The sequence below is a fragment of the Anolis carolinensis genome, chromosome 2 (genome assembly GCF_035594765.1).
Source record: "Anolis carolinensis isolate JA03-04 chromosome 2, rAnoCar3.1.pri, whole genome shotgun sequence".
Lineage (NCBI taxonomy): Eukaryota > Metazoa > Chordata > Lepidosauria > Squamata > Dactyloidae > Anolis > Anolis carolinensis.
In genome coordinates, this window is record NC_085842.1 from 298,073,989 (window position 1) to 298,094,162 (window position 20,174).

Genomic DNA, 20,174 nt, shown 5'->3' on the forward strand with positions numbered 1-20,174 from the left:
TGCTGTCAAATTCTGCTCTGGATGTTAAAAAAATTCCTTACCAGGAGTGAGCAACAATGCGCCTCTAGATATTTTAGGTAACAACTCCCATTAGTCTTAGGGAGCACAGCTAATGATGTGGTATTATGAGTTGCAGTCCAGAAACACATGGAAGGTGGTAGTTCCCATATCTGCTTCCAAAACATAGATCAGGGATGGACAAAATGTGCCCCTCCAGATACTGTGAGGTTGCAGCTCACATTATTTCTCACTACTGATACTGGACAAGCATGGGGACTGCATATGGAATGCATACTTTGCTTATCTAATATAAACAAAGATACAACAGCTTGAGGTAATTGAGGTAGCATGCCTTTCAGAATGACACAGATGAATAGTTGCTTGTATTCCTCTGCTGGCTCCAAGCCTAGAAGCAGAACTCTAAATGAGTGATCACACATCCAGCTCCGAGCTTCTTGAAACTAGCCCAACATAGAAGGGAATAGTTCTTAACATCCCAGTATTTTACCTGAAAATAAAGACATCCAGTTTAATGGAGCTTATGTTCTGAAAAATAAGAATAGAATTGCAACCTCAGATTATTTTGACCACTCACTACCAAAAAAACAAGCAAAAAGCCTTTGCACTTTTTCAAGCTTATTCCTTCATTTAATTCCATCCTCCAGTACTCCGTTATTACTTTCTAATAAAATCTGTCCAGATAAGCAAGCTTAGAATAATAATCACAAAAATAATCTTGTTGCCAACATTTCATTAAAACATGTGTTTTTGCTTTTTATTATGTTAGTCTCTTAGAAGGATTTTGTTAACTAGCCAGTATAGCACATTAGCTTGAATGATGGACTATGACTAGAGAAAGAGTTCAAATCTCTGCTTGGTTATGAAAACTCATGGATGACCTTAGGCAGCTCACACTTGGCCTCAGAAAATCCTGATATGGTCATCTTACGAAAGAAATGACCTGAAAGCACACATCAACAACAATAACTATGTTATGCCCATGAAGAATTGGTAACAGAAACTTTTGGTTTGAACCAGGACCCCTTTAGTTGCAGATCAACTGGAAAATCACATTTTAAATAATCTGACTGTATATTGATTACCCCTGCTATGGATGTATTTAATAGAAATTAATAGTTCGAAGACATGCCCATTTACCATGCATTAAACATGTTAAACTATCACATGTTGTGTTTAAGTCTTAAAATGGCAATAACTATAGGGCAAAGTAAGACTCAAATGGAAGAAATACCCTTAAGCTGTGTCAGGATTTTTATGGGAGTGTACAGGGACCACTTTTTCCATAAATACAGAAAATGCTTAAGCAAGACAAGTATCTTCTTTCTTGGTGCCACTTTATTGTTTTGTACATGTTTCACATATATGGAAAGTGTTATTTGATCAGTTATTCCAGTTTATTTTTGCTAGAACAATCATTACCTCAAGAACCGCAGAAAGAAAACTGCATTTAAATAAACAGGAATCTAGACGTTCACTTCAGCAGTCACTTTTTTAAAAAAGCATTTTCAAGTTCATTTCAATAAGACATAGTGCTGAAGTGTATAATAACTGGGAGTAACAGCCTCTCCTTTCCCCCATTGCAGTAGTTTCATTCTGTGGTATGATACAAAGAAATCATCATCATCAATCTTCTTCAGAACTAGATTCCTCCTCCTGGTCAGAAAGCTCTGCAACAGGAAAACGTAGAATAGCAGCTACACCTGTCAACTGTCCAAGCTGTTCTCCAGACACGTGCAGACTAGAGAAAATGCGAACAGTGCCCATGTTGTCCCGGACACTATCTACTAGTCGAACATACCGACCCCGAGTTGCCACATCTTGATGCCTGAAAAGTTCATCACTAATCAACAACGTATCAATAGCCATGGCTTCGTTAGCCTTTTCCACATGCTTAAGACCATAAAACGCTCGGTCCGGTTCATGTTGTAACATCTTGTAGAAATCATCTAAGGCCTTCACTTCACCAGCTGCTTTAGTATCAGCAAGTCTACTTGTCACAGCAGGGTCACACAGAGCTTCTTTCAATGCATATTTATGTCCGGAGGAAGAGTGTACCTAAATAAAGAAGGGGGGATGTGAGCATATAGTATTTACTTTGACAATAAGTTATTTCTAAAGATTTTTTTTACTGATCTTGGATATTATTACATATTTTAAGTAATTCTGAATGTTTAGTTGCTACAGATAAGTGGAGCTGTATCTTGATTCAACTGTGTCATAACCCTGTTTTTCCTACATTAATTTGTAATTCAGTTTCCCAAATACAGTAGAGTTTCAGTTATTCAACACTCGCTTATCCAACGTTCTGGATTATCCAACGCATTTTTGTAGTCAATGTTTTCAATACATCGTGATATTTTGGTGCTAAATTCGTAAATACAGTAATTACTACATAGCAGTACTGTGTATTGAACCACTTTTTCTGTCAAATTTGTTGTATAACATGATGTTTTGGTACTTAATTTGTAAAATCATAACCTAATTTAATGTTTAATAAGCTTTTCCTTAATCTCTCCTTATTAGCCAACATATTCGCTTATCCAACGTTCTGCCGGCCCGTTTACGTTGGATAAGTGAGACTCTACTGTAACTGATTATCTTATTACTTGTTTAAACAATGTTCTGTTTATGCTCAGACTATGTAGAGTGGAAGCTTTTAAGAAAGATCTTCATTTTACACGTTAAGCAAGTTTACAAGGAAATGTGTCATTAAATTTAACTTTGTGGAAATGTCCAGGTTTCATATAATTTACTTTGCAAACATTATGAGGACTAAGTACAGCTCTAAATCGAGTCTTTTACTTTGAATATGCATGGTACTACAGAGATATGAATCTCCTTCCACAGTTCCAAAGACTTCCTTAGTCTCAGGACTTAAATATCCAGGCATGCCCTGAATTTAAGTGAGTGTACTTGCTTCAAAGACCTATCTTCTTACATGCAATACTATTTTAGTTTAGATTAATTGGCATATACTATCATAAATCTAGTTTAATGATCTGAAATTCTGGGACTACACTGGAGCTGGAAGCCTGCTTGTTGTTTTCTTTCAAAGTTGTGCAAGCCGTTGAAAGCAAAATAAAATAAATTCATATAAGAACATCCAATTTTCAATGAGCAACATTTTATTCAGCTACACTTTATAATTAAAGTATGTTTGCATTAATCAACTTTTCATTAGTATGAATAAACTCTGCACAAAAAGTAAATAAATATCAAGGAATAATATTTCTAATATTGTTAGAAGTCATTAACAAGGCTTTACACACTCAGATTGCCAATCAGGATACAGACTAGCAAAATTTTCACAGAATTCAGTGGGTCTCATTCCCTGGTAAGTAAGTTATCTATCTGTGGGGAGAAACTCTCTTAGAACATTAATTGAATGTTAATTTGCACTGCCTTTAATCAACATAAACTGTCTTGAGCCCCACTTTTGGGAAAGAGTAGAATGTAAATGAATGAATGAATCAAGTAAATAAATAATCTATTTCCTTTTATTTTCTCTTCTACTTTACTTACCACTTAAATAATAAATAAACATTGATGCAGAAATAAGTTCCACAGAAGTCATTCCAAAGCAGGGGAAAACAACAAAAGGGCCTCTGTCACTTTAATGCAAAACTCATCATAAGTAATGGTTTAAGAAGATGGTAATTGCAGTCTAGCATATGAGAACCATAAAGCTATGCATGCTTAAGACTAAAGCCTTCAGAGTCAAATATCACACTAACCACATTATAACTCAGGCATGGGCAAACTTCAGCCCTTTACATGTTTTGGACTTCAATTCCCACAATTGTTAACAGCTGGTAAAATGGCTGGGATTTCTGGGAGTTGGAGTCCAAAACACCTGGAGGGCCAAGGTTTGCCCATGGCTGCTATAACTACTAGGCATTTGCCACAAACAGGCTAAAATTATACTGTCCATCATAGGAAACTTAATAATTTCAGACATTTTTTCTTGTAAATTTGTTTTTATAACAAGGATGGGACTCATGCTGCTGTTCAGATGTTCAACTGCAATTTCTAGTTGTTTCAGTCAATGCTGCCAACAGCAGTTAACAGCATATGTAAATCCATATATGACTCCTATCGTTTAGCTAGTCCAGTGACTCCCAAAGTTTGGTCAAGAATTCTAGGAGCTGAAGTTCAAAACCTCTGGAGGACCAAAGTTTGGGAATCACTGGAATAAAATAACCATGCTGTCAACAATGTGCTTTTGTATTTTTAACGGTTTAATAAGCAGCCATTTATACAAAAGTACAACCACACTGTATCATTAGTGCAGTGCTAGGAAAGGTTTCTGGACTACAACTTCAGGATCCAAAAAACCAGGGATAATACTGCCTTGATTGGTAGGCCCCAAGCACAATCCTCATCCCCATTCTTCAAACACTGGACTAGAGACAAAAACCTTACCTTGGTATTTTATGGGCACTTGAGTTTCTATTTAAGGCAGACGTGGGCCAAAACACTCCCGGGGTTTTGGATTCTACTCCCACAATTCCTAACAGCGAAGTTGAGGTCCAAAACACCTGGAGGGCCAAAGTTTGCCCATGCCTGGTGTAGATGATGCATCCTTTGAGGTTGAGATGACCTGATGCATTAGGATGGAGTCAGCTACTCATTTCCTCAGTCTCAATGGTTAGATTCAACTACAGCCCAGATTGTAATGTTTTGTTGGGTTTTATATGGGTTGTGTTGTTGAAGGCTTTTATGGGTTCCTGCGAGTTTTCCGGGATGTATGGCCATGTTTCAGAAGCATTCTCTCCTGATGTTTCACCCACATGTATGGCAGGCATCTTCAGAGGTTGTGAGGTTTATTGGAAACTAGGCAAGTGGGGCTTATATATCTGTGAAATGCCCAGGGTGGGGGAAAGTACTCTCTGTCTGTTTAAGGCATGTGTGAATGTTGCAACTGAGCACCTTGATTAGCACTGAATAGCCTTGCAGCTTTAAAGCTTGGCTGCTTCCTGCCTGGGAGGCATCTTTCGTTGGCAGATGTTAGCTGTCCCTGATTGTTTCTTGTCTGGAATTCCCCTTTATTTACTGTACTGGTTTTAGAGTTTTTTTAAAATACTGGTAGCCAGATTTTTTCATTTTCATTGTTTCCTTCGTTCTGTTGAAATTGTCCACATGCTTGTGGATTTCAATGGCTTCCCTGTGTAGACTGACATGGTGGCTGATAGAGTTGTCCAGCATTTTTGTGTTCTCAAATAATATGCTATGTACAGGTTGGTTCATTGATTGCTCTGCTATGGCTTACCTGTCTGGTTGAATTAGTCTTCCGTGCCTTTCATGTTCCTTGATTTATGTTTGGCCAATGCTGCGTGTGGTGGTCCCTATGTAGACCTGTCCACAGCTACATGGTATATGGCCAAGCTTTGAAGCTGCAAGGTTCAAGGCTTTGAATGCTAATCAAGGTGATTCATTGTTAATATTCACACCTGCCTCCAATAGACATGAGTTCCCATGCTGGACATACACTGTAAACCTTACTTGCCTAGTTTCCAACAAACTTCACAACCTCTGACAATGCCTGCCATAGATGTGAGTGAAACATCAGGTGTTAGAATTATGTATTGCCTATATGCGGCAGTTTGCTGTATTTTCTTTGCCGGGGAGATAGTGGTGGAATAGAAATAAAGTTTATTTATTATTGCTTCTAGAACATGCCCATAGAGCCAGGAAAACTGACAGCAACCCATAAATAAAGTATATTGTTATTATTATTATTGCTGCCCCAGGAGTTCCCTTACCTGCAGGAACTTGGAGCGGTTCTCCAGCAGGAGCTTGTTGTCGGTCTTGACGGCCTGTTGGAACATGTAGTCGCAGAACTGCTCGCGGACGAAGCCAGGGCTGGCGACGAGGACGCACTTGACCACGTCGAAGTTGACGTGGCGCTGGATGGCCTGGGCCACCTGGTCGTAGAAGCGCTCCAGGGCGCGGTCGTGCTGGGCGCAGCTGCCCCTCCGCTTGCGCGGGATGCTGACCTCCACCTTGGCGCGGGCGAGCGTCATGCTGGGGGTGACGAGGCAGACGTGGGCCAGGCCCTCCTGCATCACCACGGCGGCCAGGTCGGCGCCCCAGGCCGGGTCGCAGGCCTGCTCGACCCGCTCCAGGGCCACCGAGTCCCACTGCTTCTTGGCCAGCGTGAACTGGCGGTTGGGCTCCAGCTCGATGGTGTGGTAGGCGCCCATCTTGACGAACTCGTTCTCCTGGATGTTGGTGCCTTTGACGCGCAGCTGGCAGGCCTGCGAGTCGAAGTCGATGGTCTCCACGCAGAGGGTGAGCGTGGTGCGGACGCGGGAGCTGCCCACGCTGCCCGTCGACGACTCCGTCTGCACCTTCCGGATGGTGGCGGCCCGGAGGCTGTCGCCCGCCTGGATCAGGTTGTAGGCGTGCCACATGTCCTCGGCCTCCTCCGGGACCAGCGTCACCTGCCCGGCGTTGTCCTTCTCCATGTCCTTCCGCACCAGCTTCATCCTGGAGGCCTACTCGCGCTTAGCGCGCTCTCTGCGGCCTACTCCGCACGGCCTCGATTTCCCAGTTGTCTGCTTAAATCGCCCCACAGCCAGTGCGGCCTAGCACACTCGACGCCGCCTGAGCCAAATTTTCGAAGAGGTGTCTGCCCGAATTTGCCTCCTTTTCGCCATCTTGGCAAATCGCTCGTCAGAGGGAGGAGCTTCCCATAAGCCACGCCCCCTCGTCGAAGCGTCATCGGCGGAAAACTCAAGCCGGCAACCGAGCGCTGAATTTGTCCTCAGCCGGCTCAATAGCCCTGCGGGAAAAGGGGGCGGGGCTGGTCACAGGCCACGCCTCCTCTAAAAAAGAACTGTCAGGGACGGAAAGCACGCTACAGAAACCTGAGCGAATCCGAGCAGCGTTCGCGACAGCGCAGGCGCAATGGGGGCCACCCATAAGGAGAGACGGCGAAGCGTGAGCGAGACATCGAACACAAAGCTGATTGGCTGCGTCTTTGCTGTCAGTCAGCTTCAGCCAGTTGTTGGAGGAGAGGAGAAGGAAGGCGGGAGTTAGAGACTTCCACAGAGGGGAGGTCGTACTTTCGCCTGAGTTTTGAGCGAAGTTAGGATTGTGGACAGCCATATGGACGACTTAAAACAGAAAGGAGGAAACCATGAAAATGAACAAAATCTGGCTGCCAATATTAAAGACAGTAAATAAAGAACAACACTCAGAAAACAGGAATTCCAGACATGAATCAATCAGCGCCAGCTAACACCTCTCAACAAAGGATTCCCCCCAGGCAGGAAGCAGCCAGACTTTGAAGCTGAAAGGCTATTCAATGCTAATCAAGGTGGCCAATATTCACACCTGCCTCCAACAGACAAGAGCTCTTTCTCCCACCCGGAACATTCCACAGATATATAAACCCCACTTGCCTAGTTTCCAACAGACCCCACAACCTCTGAGGATGCCTGCAATAGATGTGGGTGAAACGTCAGGAGAGAATGCTTCTAGAACATGGCCATACAGCCCGGAAAACTCACAGCCACCCAGAAATTAGGGTTGTGTAGTGAAACATGGGTTATCCAGTTTACTCCCCCATAAAACATATACCCTCATTAATACTAAAAATAGTTGTCATGATTATCTGGAGGCTTAGTATTATTCTTGTTAATATTCTGCTTTCTCATTGTTTAATTTAAAGGGACTTATTTATACTTCAAGTCTCTTCTTCCACTTATTACCAAACTAGTTTTCCAGCTCAGGTGTTTGGAACCTTAACAGTCAGAGGTCCAGAATATATTCATTCAATGTGCAAGGATGCTGGTAGGACTCTGATGCATGGACATGGTGCCACAGTCATCCTATAGTATTTACAGTAAATATTTCTGCTGCTGCCTGATAGCTGCCTTAGAAAGATTCATTTAATTCATAGGAACTAATAAATCTCTTGTAACAGAAATGACATAATAATGCTTGAATCAGTTCCAAATTCCACCTTAAATTTCAGTTTTATATGCAGTATTCGTATGCACTGTTTACATCCTGAAAGCACAATAGTTCTAACCTTTACAGTGTCATCTGGCAATTTTGTGAAATTGGGGGATTTTAATCTTGTTGAATGCACATATACAGTAGAGTCTCGCTTATCCATCGTAAATGGGCCGGCAGAACGTTGGATAAGCGAATATGTTGGATAATAAGGATAGATTAAGGAAAAACCTATTAATCATCAAATTAGGTTATGATTTTACAAATTAAGCACCAAAACATCATGTTACACAACAAATTTTACTGAAAAAGTAGTTCAATACACAGTAATTCTATGTAGTAATTACTGTATTTATGAATTTAGCACCAAAATATCACGATGTATTGAAAACATTGACTACAAAAATGCTTTGGATAACCCAGAACATTGGATAAGTGAGTGTTGGATAAGTGAGTCTCTACTGTATAAATTTTAAAAATGCACAGCATTTAAATTAAATCTAGAGTTATAACCTGTTTTTGGTATATACGTTTTTGGGGAATAGTAAAGGTAAAGGTTTTCCCCTGACATTAAGTCTAGTCGTGTCCGACTCTGGGGGTTATTGCTCATCTCCATTTCTAAGCCGAAGAGCCGGTGTTGTCCGTAGACACCTCCAAGGTCATGTGGCCAGCATGAATGCATGGAGCGCCGTTACCTTCCCGCCGGAGCAGTACCTATTGATCTACACACATTTGCATGTTTTCAAACTGCTAGGTTGGCAGAAGCTGGGGCTAATAGCGAGAGCTCACCCTGCTCCCCGAATTTGAACTGCCCATCTTTCAGACAATAAGTTCAGCAACACCACCACTGCACCACCGGAGGCTCTTTCGGGGATACACCATGTTTATTTTGATTATGAGATACTGGAAAAATACTAAATTTTTTGGTATGGCGATATCTATACATATAAAAATGTAATGTGCGGTTTTACTATGGAGTAAACAACAAAACCACTTAACCAAATCACACCAAATTTGGCCACAATCTATGTCTTTCAAACAAAAAAACCTCAAAAAATAAAATCAAAATCAGAAGATGTGGAAAAGACATTTTCTCCCTGGTTGCCGGTCTGAAGGGTAGGCCCCGCCCCCTTTAGGCCACACCCCCTTTGTATCCTAGCAACCCACTCAGCCACAATGATGACAGGCAGAGTTAGGCCTCACTTAGGCCTCTTCCACACTGCTGATAAAATACAGATTATCTGATTTGAGCTCGATGATATGGCAGTGTAGACTCAAGGCCCTTCCACACACCTATATAACACAGAATGCCAAGGCAGGATAATCCACAGTATCTGCTTTGAACTGGATTATCTTGAGTCCACACTGCCATATAATCCAGTTCAGTATAGATTTTATACAGCCTTATCTAACCCAGTTCTAAGCAGATAATATAAAATTATGAATATATAATAATTACTGTGGTATAATTATACAGAACAATATAATCTCTAAAATCAGGACAGTAAATAAAGAGCAACACTCTGAAAACAGGAATTCCAGAAAGGAAATAACCAGGGCCAGCTAACACCTCCCAACAAAGGATTTGCCCAGGCAAGAAGCAGCCTGGCTTCGAAGCTGCAAGGTCATTAAATGCTAATCAAGGTGACTAATTACAGCATTCCTACTTGCCGCACCGAGACTATTCATTGCTATTCAACCTGGCCAATCATAAATTCCACAAGGTAGAAAGCTGCCAGGCTTGCAAGCAGCAAGGCTATTCAGTGCTGTTCAACCTAGCCAGCCAAGATTTCCTCTAGATAGAAAACCCCCAGGGTTTGAAGCCACAAGGCTACTCCATCCCATTCAAACTGGCCAACGATGGATACCCCTATGTAGAAAGCGGCAAGGCTTTGAAGCAGCGAGGGTATTCAGTGCAATTCTAGCAGCCCAAAAAAATGATTTCCCTAGAATGCAAGTACCCAGCCCTCCAAGCAACAAGCCTATTCCATTGTATTCCAGCTCACCAAACAAGGATTGGCATAAGAAGAAAACGGCCAGGCTTTGAGGCTGCAAGGCTATTCCACCTGGCCAGCAAATGATTCCCATAATAAGTCACAGCAACGCGTGGCTGGGCACAGCATATATATATGCTTCTCTGTGGTGGCCCCCCGACTCTGGAACACCCTCCCCAAGGATCTCAGACAGGCCCCTACATTGGCAGTCTTCAGAAAGAACTTGAAGACCTGGCTGTTCCAATGTGCCTTCCCAGATTAATAGGAAATCTCCAATACCAAGTCCCATAAGCACTTTATTAGAATTAAGATCGCATATCGCACTCTGCACTTGCCCTATAAGCCTTATATATCACCTGTCACATCAGCACTTTTAATCTTGTACCCATTACTCTGGCCCGGCCCAGTTCTATTGTATTTTAGCGTATTGTTATTGCTTGTTGTTTATATTGTTTTAATTGTTTTTAATTTGCTTTTTGTTTTGTATTGTTATATTGTGTGCTGAGGCCTTGGCCTTTGTAAGCCGCATCGAGTCCTTCTGGAGATGCTAGCGGAGTACAAATAAAGTTTAATAATAATAATAATAATAATAATTTCTTCCAATTGCAGTGTGAGAATAGTGGTAGTTCCAAGAACTAAACTGGTACTGAATTGATTTACCTCGGGTTCTAGGTAAATCATATCTGGCATCAATGCATCTTTCTGGCTATTTGAGGCTAAACACATTACTGTTTATAGCAGACTTGGGCAAACTTGGGCCCTCCAGGTGTTTTGGACTTCAACTCCCACAATTCCTAACAGCCGGCAGGCTGTTAGGAATTGTGGGAGTTGAAGTCCAAAACACCTGGAGGGCCCAAGTTTGTCCAGGCCTGGTCTAAAAAACACCTGGAGTCAGCAGTGGGGAAGAAATCTAGTTTTTAAAAGTTTCCAAGCAGGTTCAGAAGTGGGCACTACACCACCCAAATAGTGGAAAATAGTGGAACATGCAAATGTCCTAGTTAAATATAAACCACCTTTATGTGGTTGTGCTGGGCATGGCTCTCTGACTCAGCTGGCAGAAGCTGGTGGTGATTCATTGCCCTTTTCCATTGAACAGTTGAGCAATAGTCAAACTTAAATGTTGAATTTGAAGTATACTGAGCCAGCAGGGTGGAGTGGATTGGGCCTTGGACCACGATTTTGGAAACCATGGTTTGAAGCCCTAGTCAGCTCTGGAAATTCACTGGGTGGTACAGGGCAAGTTCCACTCTCTCAGCTACAAAGAAAGGCAAAAGCAAGCCCCTTCTGGCCCTATTTTTGCCAAGAAAACACCATGCTAGGTTTTCTTTAAGATTTTCACAAGGTTCAAATGACTTGAAGGCCCACAACAACAACAATAGGTTGAAGTATCTGTCACTGCCAACGCAATGTATGCTTCCACAATGTTAAAAAATAGCTAATCTTTATCATGGGACACATGTTTCAGAGTGTTACAAAACACATTCATTTTACAGAAACAATTAGCAAATACAGTACAGTCTCACTTATCCAACACTCGCTTATCCAATGTTCTGGATTATCCAACGCATTTTTGTAGTCAATGTTTTCAATACATTGTGATATTTTGGTGCTAAATTCGTAAATACGGTAATTACTACATAGCATTAGTGCATATTGAACTACTTTTTCTGTCAAATTTGTTGTATAACAGGATGTTTTGGTGCTTAATTTGTAAAAACATAACCTAATTTGATGTTTAATAGGCTTTTCCTTAATGCCTCCTTATTATCCAACATATTTGCTTATCCAACATTCTGCCGACCCATTTATGTTATCCAAGCCTCGCTTATCCAAGTTTCTGGATTATCCAAGTCATGTTTGTAGTCAATGTTTTCAATATATCATGATATTTTGGTTCTAAATTCGTAAATACAGTAATTACAACATAACATTACTGCGTATTCAACTTCTTTTTCTGTCAAATTTGTTGTAAAACATGATGTTTTGGTGCTTAATTTGTAAAAACATAACCTAATTTGATGTTTAATAGGCTTTTCCTTAATCCCTCCTTATTACCGAAGATATTCGCTTATTCAAGCTTCTGCCGGCCCGTTTAGCTTGGATAAATGAGACTCTACTGTATGTAAGATTCTTAGGATGCTCATGTCATCTCAGCACATTAAGCGTAATCTTCTGAGAGAAAGCTGTTGGGCAGTAGAACAGAGTATCCTGAAAGGAAGTACAGTAGAGTCTCACTTATCCAAGCCTCGCTTATCCAAGCCTCTGGATTATCCAAGCCATTTTTGTAGTCAATGTTTTCAATATATCATGATATTTTGGTGCTAAATTCGTAAATACAGTAAATACAACATAACATTACTGCGTATTGAACTACTTTTTCTGTCAAATTTGTTGTATAACATGATGTTTTGGTGCTTAATTTGTAAAATCATAACCTAATTTGATGTTTAATAGGCTTTTCCTTAATCCCTCCTTATTATCCAAGATATTCGCTTATCCAAGCTTCTGCCGGCCCGTTTAGTTTGGATAAGTTAGACTCTACTGTATACTGGTTTTCACTGGGCATTTTTTAAACAGCGGCTTTAGCAGTGCATTTCTGCACCGGCAGGCAGCGGACTAGGTTTGCTCTTTAGGCTTTTCCAATTCTAAGGTTATGATTCATTTCACCAAGAGGGAAAAACATTTCAATAAGAATCTAGAAGCAGAAGACAAGCAATCTCCTCCAAAAATGCTGCATCGCAAACCACACACACTCTTATAGAAACCAGCAGATCTTTTGAGTCATCTTGGTATATGGTCAAAAGGGGCTCAGTTACTCATGGTGACTTGGACGTGGGGAGAGGGATGGGCAGAATATTTTTTCTTTAAGTAAATCAGTGTGAAAGTGGGCTCAATTTATTACCAAACTGGTTTTCCAGCTCAGAAGATGTTCGGAGCCTTAACAATCAAGATGTCCAGAATGTACTCACTCAATTTGCAAGGATGCTGTATGCCTCTGATTGCATGGACATGGTGCCAGTCATCCTACAATATTCAGATATTCATGTTGCTACCTGCTAGGTACTTTAGAGCATTGGCATACAACTCTGACATGTGACCATCTTTTAATCTAGATACTGTGCAGGAGACAGGTGAAGTGCATTAATTTAAAATGCAACAAGGTCTACACAGATATCCTGGCCACAACTCAAAAGAGTTCACTGTTTATAATGCAAGCATATCTTTGTCTTCTAGCCTGCACATTTTAAGGGATTCCTCTCAGTCTTCTTTTGTGCAGACAGCTCTTCATGTGAGAATGTAACAATGCACACCAAGGTTATTAAAGCCATTGCCAGCAGTCCAATATCAACTCATTTAGGATGCATCTACACTGTAGAATTAATGCAGTTTTACAGTGAAAAACAATAGGAATATTTATATTAACAATTTTTCACTTTTGCAAAGATCCTGTGCCCCTAACCTTAGAAGTTATGGAGAGCTAGCTTTAAATGTGATTAAAATAAATGTTATGCTGTGGTTGCATGGTTACCACTGTGGCATAGTTGAATGTTCAGTGCTATTTAAATTCTTGGTATGAATGTAGAAATGTCAGACCTTGTTGAAGAGGACAAAGACCACCTTTTTGAATAGTTCATGGGGAGCAAGTTCTTTTATTTTGTGTCTAGGATCATATCCTGTTTTGTGTAGAACTCCTGTGGCAGTGAGAGGAGGTGACATAAGAACCTCTGGCCAATGCAGGATCTGTAGGGCATATTGCAGTTTTAGCACAATACTTCGCCATCTAAGATGTGAAGACAATAGGAACTCACAGCCTTACGTGGATCAACCATAGAGATCAGTGAGGCCTGCTTAAGTACAGAGTGATTCCGAAGGCTTCATCTCAGTGACCTCTGGAGATCTCAGTGCTGTTGCTATTATTTTGTAAAAGGACCTGCATGAGCTCCACAAGGCTGTAGTAGCACTTCTTCAGACATCATGTCACAGACAAAACTGGTGCGCTCTTATAATACTACTGTCTTGGGCTGCGGTGCAGTAACCATACCAAAACATTTGGTTGCCTAAGTAACAAATTGTGCCCACGCAGTTGGTAATTTATGCGTCACTGGTGCAGGGAATCTCCTATAGCTTTTGGTCTGGACTGTAAAAAGGGGTTGTGATTCGGTTGCCAACTACTTCTGGAAGTCGTCCATAAACAATGAAGCAGCTAGAGATTCCTAGAGGTAACATCTCTCTAATAATCCCTAAATCTTCCAGTGTAAGTCTGTAGGGGTCTGTGGTCAAACTTCCCCCAGAGGTTGATCATGGAGTCGTGCTAGAGGACCCAAAAATTCCTAGGTTAAACAAACTGGGGTTTCTTTAATTGTTTTTCCATTTTTGCTGGGCCCCTATGCCCCTAAACTCAGGAAATGTGGAGGGCTGCCCTTTTTTGACACCTGAACTCATCCATCAAAAGCAGTCGACTTACTCGGTTCTAATGGCAGGATTGGTTCTTTCTTAGGGTCTTACGGTTAAGTGAAATAAATGCAACTGACTGACTTCTATGTGTGCAGATTTACAACTATGTGTTGACCTCACTTTTTGAATAAATTTCATTGAAAGGAAGAATTGTTAATGTACAGAGATCTCATTCTGATTCTCAGGATTGTAATCAAAACTTAATGTTGGAAAATAAAGTTTTTCAGGAACAGCCTAATAATTAATAATTTGGTTTTAAGTATGTGACCAAGATATCTGTAGAATGAGAAAAATGCTTTACAATTATATACTAATTTTCAACCTGGCACCTTCAGTTGATTCTTGTGCAATGTTCAGAAATGAATTAGGAAACAATACAATATATAACAGGCTGATTTTTCAGGCAAAGTGTTATGCAAAAGGAAATCAATGGAAAACTATTATATAAAACTATTGGTAAATGCTTTGTAGCACAGCTCCTTTCAGAAGAATGTTTAACCACAAGCCACTGCAGTGTGCTCAAGATATGTACTTTTCTTTTAAAGGCTGGCAATAAAATGTTATTGTGTCTTCAGAGAATACAGGAGTTTTTGTGATCAGATTTATTACTTGTATGAAAAATGCCTCGACTGCCAAATGCCTAAGTATGGAATGTTTTACAAACCAATCCATAGATGGTATCTACACTTATAATCTTCATTTAACACTATAAAAAGAACTAATCAAGGTTTTTGGCTGTGTGAGGACTAGCCTTCATGATATCACACAAACATGATTGAATATTAATATCTAATACAATTCTCATATCATACTGGTTTATGTACAACAATTCATGTGAAAAAGATCTTGGAGTCATAGTGGAAAACAAGTTAAAGATGAGCAAACAATACGATGCAGCAGTTTAAAAAGTCAATGGGATTTTGGGCTGCATCAAAAGGACCATAGTATCTAGAGATCAAGGGAAGTAATGGGGCCCCTTTATTCTGGTTTGACCAGACCTCACCTGGAATACTGTGTCCAGTTCTGGGTACCACAATTCAAGAAAGATATCGACAAGCTAGAACCATGTCCAAATAAGGGTGATTAAAATGATCAAAGGTCTGAAGACCATGTACTATAAGGAGTGGCTTAAGAAGCTGGGTATGTTTAGCCTGCAGAAGAGAAGGTTGAGAAGAGACATGATAGCCATGTATAAATATGTGAAAAGATGTCACAAGGAGGAGGGAGCAGGCTTGTTTTCTACTACCCTGGAAACTAGGACTCAGAGCAATGGGTTCAAATTAGAGTAAATGAGATTTCACTTGAACATTAAGGAGGAACTTCCTGACTGTAAGAGCTGTTCAACAGTGAAATTCTTTGCCTCAGAGTGTGGTGGAAAGCTCCTTCCGCGGGAGCTTTTAAACAGAGGCTGGACGACCATCTGTCAGGGGTACTTTTTGCTTTTTCTGCATGGCTGGGGTTGGACTGGATGGCCCATGTTGTCTTTTCCAACTCTATTATTCTATGATTCTATGGAAATTCCAGGAAAATCCAGATTTGAAGCACTTGGTTGAGAACTTATGAGAACTGCTATCCTCTCAAAACAACTTTCTGAATGATTATTCTGTCATATCAGGTGGTAAAGTCCTTGAAAAAGAGCAAAAAGAAGGCAAAGAAAACAAAGTTACATAGAAACAGATATCATTATATAAAGAAAAGCCACTACATTTTTATATTCTTTAGACAGATCAGCTATCTATTAATATTTTTCAAATACCCACAGGCCAGTTTGCTATGCAAGCCTGAGAAAATGAAAAAAAATGTTTTGGGAAAAGTATTTAAGATAGGAGTCTATGAGCTGCAACTAAAAAGAAAAGAATATGAAGAGAAACACCACAGCGCCAAGTAGTAGTTTTACACTGACCTATGATTTTGACCATAGAAGGGAGACAACGAAACTTCTATGTTGGGAAGTAGAATTTGGCCTTATATGCTAAACCTTGTATGCAGATTTTATCTATGACAGCTATTTAGCCTCTCAGTTAACACATCCGGGTGTCCCCTGGGCATCTCTGTAGATAGCAAATTCTCTCACACCAGAAGCCACTTGCAGTATGTTCTCAAGTCACTTCTGACACAATAAAACAAGCCTTTCTTGTACTATCACAATTTAAAAATGTACTTCATACTGCACCAGTTTAAAAGCTGTAGCAGAAAGCATGCAATATTATACTTTGCCCTATAAATCCACAAATTCTGTACACTTTTGGTTGATTTTAAAAAGAAAAAGCTGCAAGATGGTAGACCTATCAAGCCAGTAAACTTTGTATCAACTTCTTACAATGTATGCTTGGGATTTAAGTCTTACTTTGAGGTTATGCCTGAAGGAATCTCATTGCACCTTCGAGACTAATTGGGAGAAGAAAGAGATTTGCAGCCAGGTATCTCTAGTTAGATACATGACATTGACTGCCATTTTCGAACAGATGGCTTTCAGAAAGAGAGGTAGTTGTTCTGAGCTGATTTTATCTCATTTCCTCTTTTTGTATGATCAACATCGGAGCCTGAGAAAGCAATACTTGCCTGCCTAGTACTTTCCCTTTACTTCAGACTGAAATAAAAATGTCACCTGTTATTCATGACTCCCAAGCTGCGTCAGTTTGTACATACAAGGAAAGTTAAGGGTGGAATCTAGACAAAAGAGCAATCATGTGGAAGGGTGAGAAAACCTCAAACATTCTTTTAATCATACGATGTCTCCAGAATCCAACAGCACTTGCACGTCTGAAAGATACATTACAGACCAAATAGCAGTCAACACCTCAATATTACTTAATTTCTCAAATACAGCCCCTATTGAAAGAATCAGTTTAGACATGCGGCTGATGTTGAATAATCAATTGATGTGAAATCAGATTAAAGGAATGGTTATATACTACCCTTGTTCAGTTGTAAAAGTGACTATTCCAACCTTCATAATCTTTTGGTGAACTAAGTGAATATCACATAAGAGAGTCTTATCACATAGCACAACAAGGGAATTCAGATATTCTGTCATCTTTCAAGAACTTGGAGAGTATCTGATTATAAGCAATATGATCACTGAATAAATATGCTTTTGAAGATTCAAGATTGCTTTCAACTGGGCTACCACTGAATTGCAAATGCCTGCAAGTTTAACAGTAATTTCTTCAACTGCTTAGTTATGGATTCAAATTTTGTATTAACGGTTGCAATTGTAAAAGAATTCCAGAATTTTTCTAAAAATTTCTCTAGCTGCATAAAAACCACCCTTGCTGCCACCACCACTGTACAGATGGCAGAGTAGAAAGAAAATTAATGCTATGCTATAATTTGGGAAGGTATAATAACATGGTACATGCTTGCCGAGTGCTATCATTGCCTGTAAACTTGGATTATTATAATCAGACATTAATGCAATGATGGTTTGCACATTTCCAAAGAATGACCCTCCCCACTCAGGAAGACAGAAGTTTAAACTTTGAATTACTTGCTCCATAGTTCTTTTTACTGAACTCAGTAAAACTAGTTGTCAAAAGTGAGTTATGAAATACAGCCCAAAATTAGGAAAGACATGAGCAACAGTTTCTTTCTCCTTTGGGTGACTTTGACAATGTTTCTTGATTACTCAGCCCCTTTTAGCTCGATGCCCCCCTTCTTTTTAGTGCTTTGACCACATATTTCAGCCAAACTGTCCCACAGAGACCCATAAAGCATCGAGCAATTATTATTGTTTTCATTTCCTTTCTCCCACCCCCAACTTCCATTTCCATTTCCTTGAATTCCACCACCCTATGTAGCAATGGTTTATGTCAGGAAAAACAGAACTTGTCAGAATCAGGTTTGCTTTAAGAAATCTTCAGGAACATGAACTTAAGCTGTCTTTAATCTCTTTTCTGCTGTGTACTTTAGAAAGCATAGTCTGCCATAAACCAAAACTTTGCTATCCAAAGTCATTTGCAACATTTAAAACCCACAAGTTTACAAGAAGTCCATAAAAGTCCGCTGTTCCATGTCCTTCCTTATTCATTGGCTCATTCTATGATTTCTCAATCCTGCTCTCCTTACTTCTTTCTCTGTCTCTCTTGGATTAATATCACATTTCCTGTCAAGGAAACCCCACTGGCTGTAAAGTTGGCTTAAAGCTCTCCAGGATTGGCTCAAAAGGAGGCAGACTGCAAGAAGTGGGATCAATGAACTGCTCACATCTGTTCACAACTGTGATCCAAAAAGAGAGAGAGCAAGAACATGAGTGTGATTGTGAGTTTATGGCTTTCCCTGTTCTCACAGTTTGGGAGATGGGGAAGTTTCCAAAATAAGAGAGAGAGAGAGATGTTCTTACCTGTGATGACCAAGCATGGGACAGTGAGCCCTGACATGCTGCTGAGAAGGTGAGAGGAGAAGACCCTTGTTGCAGAGCAAAAGGAACCCAGCCAGGACAGATATCCAGGAGAGCAGCAAGGGGACCTCTGCTGTTCACAGAACGTCTGCTAAGTCCAGAATGCTGTTCCTCTGGCTGCTTCTGGTCCCCTTCTGCATTTGCAGCAGCAACAGCAGTCCAGTGAGGCATTTCCTGTTTGTTGTTCAAGCCCTTTAACTTTTCCTCCCCCTACACATCAAGATGAATTATCCCCCCTCCTTTATTAGCCCCCACTCTCCATCCTCTCTGAAGAAGTGGGCTGTCAGCCTTTGAAACCCCCACGTGGCAGGATCCAAGAGCCCAGAGACATGTACAAATAAAGTCAGATCTTTAACAGCTAGTGTTTAGGCTAAAGTCTGCAGGCAGCAGAGCAAACCTTAAAGGGACATCTGCAGCTGATAATTAATGGGTGTCTCTCCAGCTACCAGGCAACTTGTACCAAATACTCAGAGTGAGAAGGCAAAGTTTTTTTTGGGACCCACCCCTTGATCATGTCTTTTTTTCCATTCCCGCCCTTTTCTTTTTAAACTGTGTTTTTAACTGCTCTCTTCTCTGCAAGAAACAAATCAAAGCTGTGTTACAAGAAGTGTGTGTGAAATTCGCATTTCAACAGACTTGCAAACTGAAGCTGCTCTTTGTTGGTATAATTTTATTCCACTTACATCACTCTTTAAAAATGTGCCTGATCTATACTGTGGCATATTCCCCTAAAGGAAATCTCTGTAGAAGGTTGGTATTATATGCCCTAGCACAAGACTTTGTGGAACACTCCAAAATAACTAGAGCTTGGAAAATGTTACCGTTACTGTGATTTAGACAACCACTCTTACAGTTCTGCAGACACCACATCCAATGGCTATGAACAAGGTTTGAGAATCCATTGTTTGAAGGCCAAAACTGCAAATTGTGGCTTGACCTTGTATTTAAGTTTACTATTTACAGTTGCTTTTTCTCATTTTTAAGTTGGAGCCCCTGGTGACGCAGTGGGTTAAACCCTTGTGCTGGCAGGACTGATGACTTGAAGGTTGGGTTGCTGACCTGAAGTTGCTGGTTTGAATCCAACCCAGAGAGGGCACGAAATGAGCTCCCTCTATCAGCTCCAGCTCCGTGTGGGGACATGAGAGAAGCCTCCCACAAGGATGGTAAAAACATCAAAACATCTGGGCATCCCCTGGGCAACATCCCTGCAGACGGCGAATTCTCTCACACCAGAAGCGACTTGCAGTTTCTCAAGTTGCTCCTGGCACGAAAAAAATTAAGTTATCATACATTGTTTTAAAGGAGTCCTCCTCCTCATCATTCAGTCTTCAATCAGTCCATGA

At 40.6% G+C, this 20,174-nt stretch overlaps 2 protein-coding genes across 3 annotated transcripts in view; both read right to left on the reverse strand.

Annotated features, from left to right (window-relative positions):
* The window catches only part of itga1 (integrin subunit alpha 1), a 71,627-nt gene extending 52,356 nt beyond the window's left edge, over positions 1-19,271 (reverse strand). The window contains exon 1 of one of the 2 annotated variants that reach the window (XM_062972418.1): positions 18,775-19,269. In XM_062972418.1, coding sequence (XP_062828488.1) covers positions 18,775-18,811 — 37 coding nt within the window. In that variant the 5' untranslated portion in view covers positions 18,812-19,269. Of the gene's footprint in view, positions 1-18,774 lie in introns of both variants that reach the window. The other variant, XM_062972419.1, reaches the window with a different exon arrangement.
* On the reverse strand, positions 1,337-6,821 carry pelo (pelota mRNA surveillance and ribosome rescue factor). The gene is made up of 2 exons (XM_003216190.4): positions 5,784-6,821; positions 1,337-2,076 (listed from the first exon to the last, which is right to left on the reverse strand). Exons 1-2 carry the CDS (start codon positions 6,507-6,509, stop codon positions 1,645-1,647), a joined length of 1,158 nt encoding a protein of 385 aa, XP_003216238.1. The 5' UTR covers positions 6,510-6,821; the 3' UTR covers positions 1,337-1,644.
* Positions 19,272-20,174: the final 903 nt, after the last annotated feature.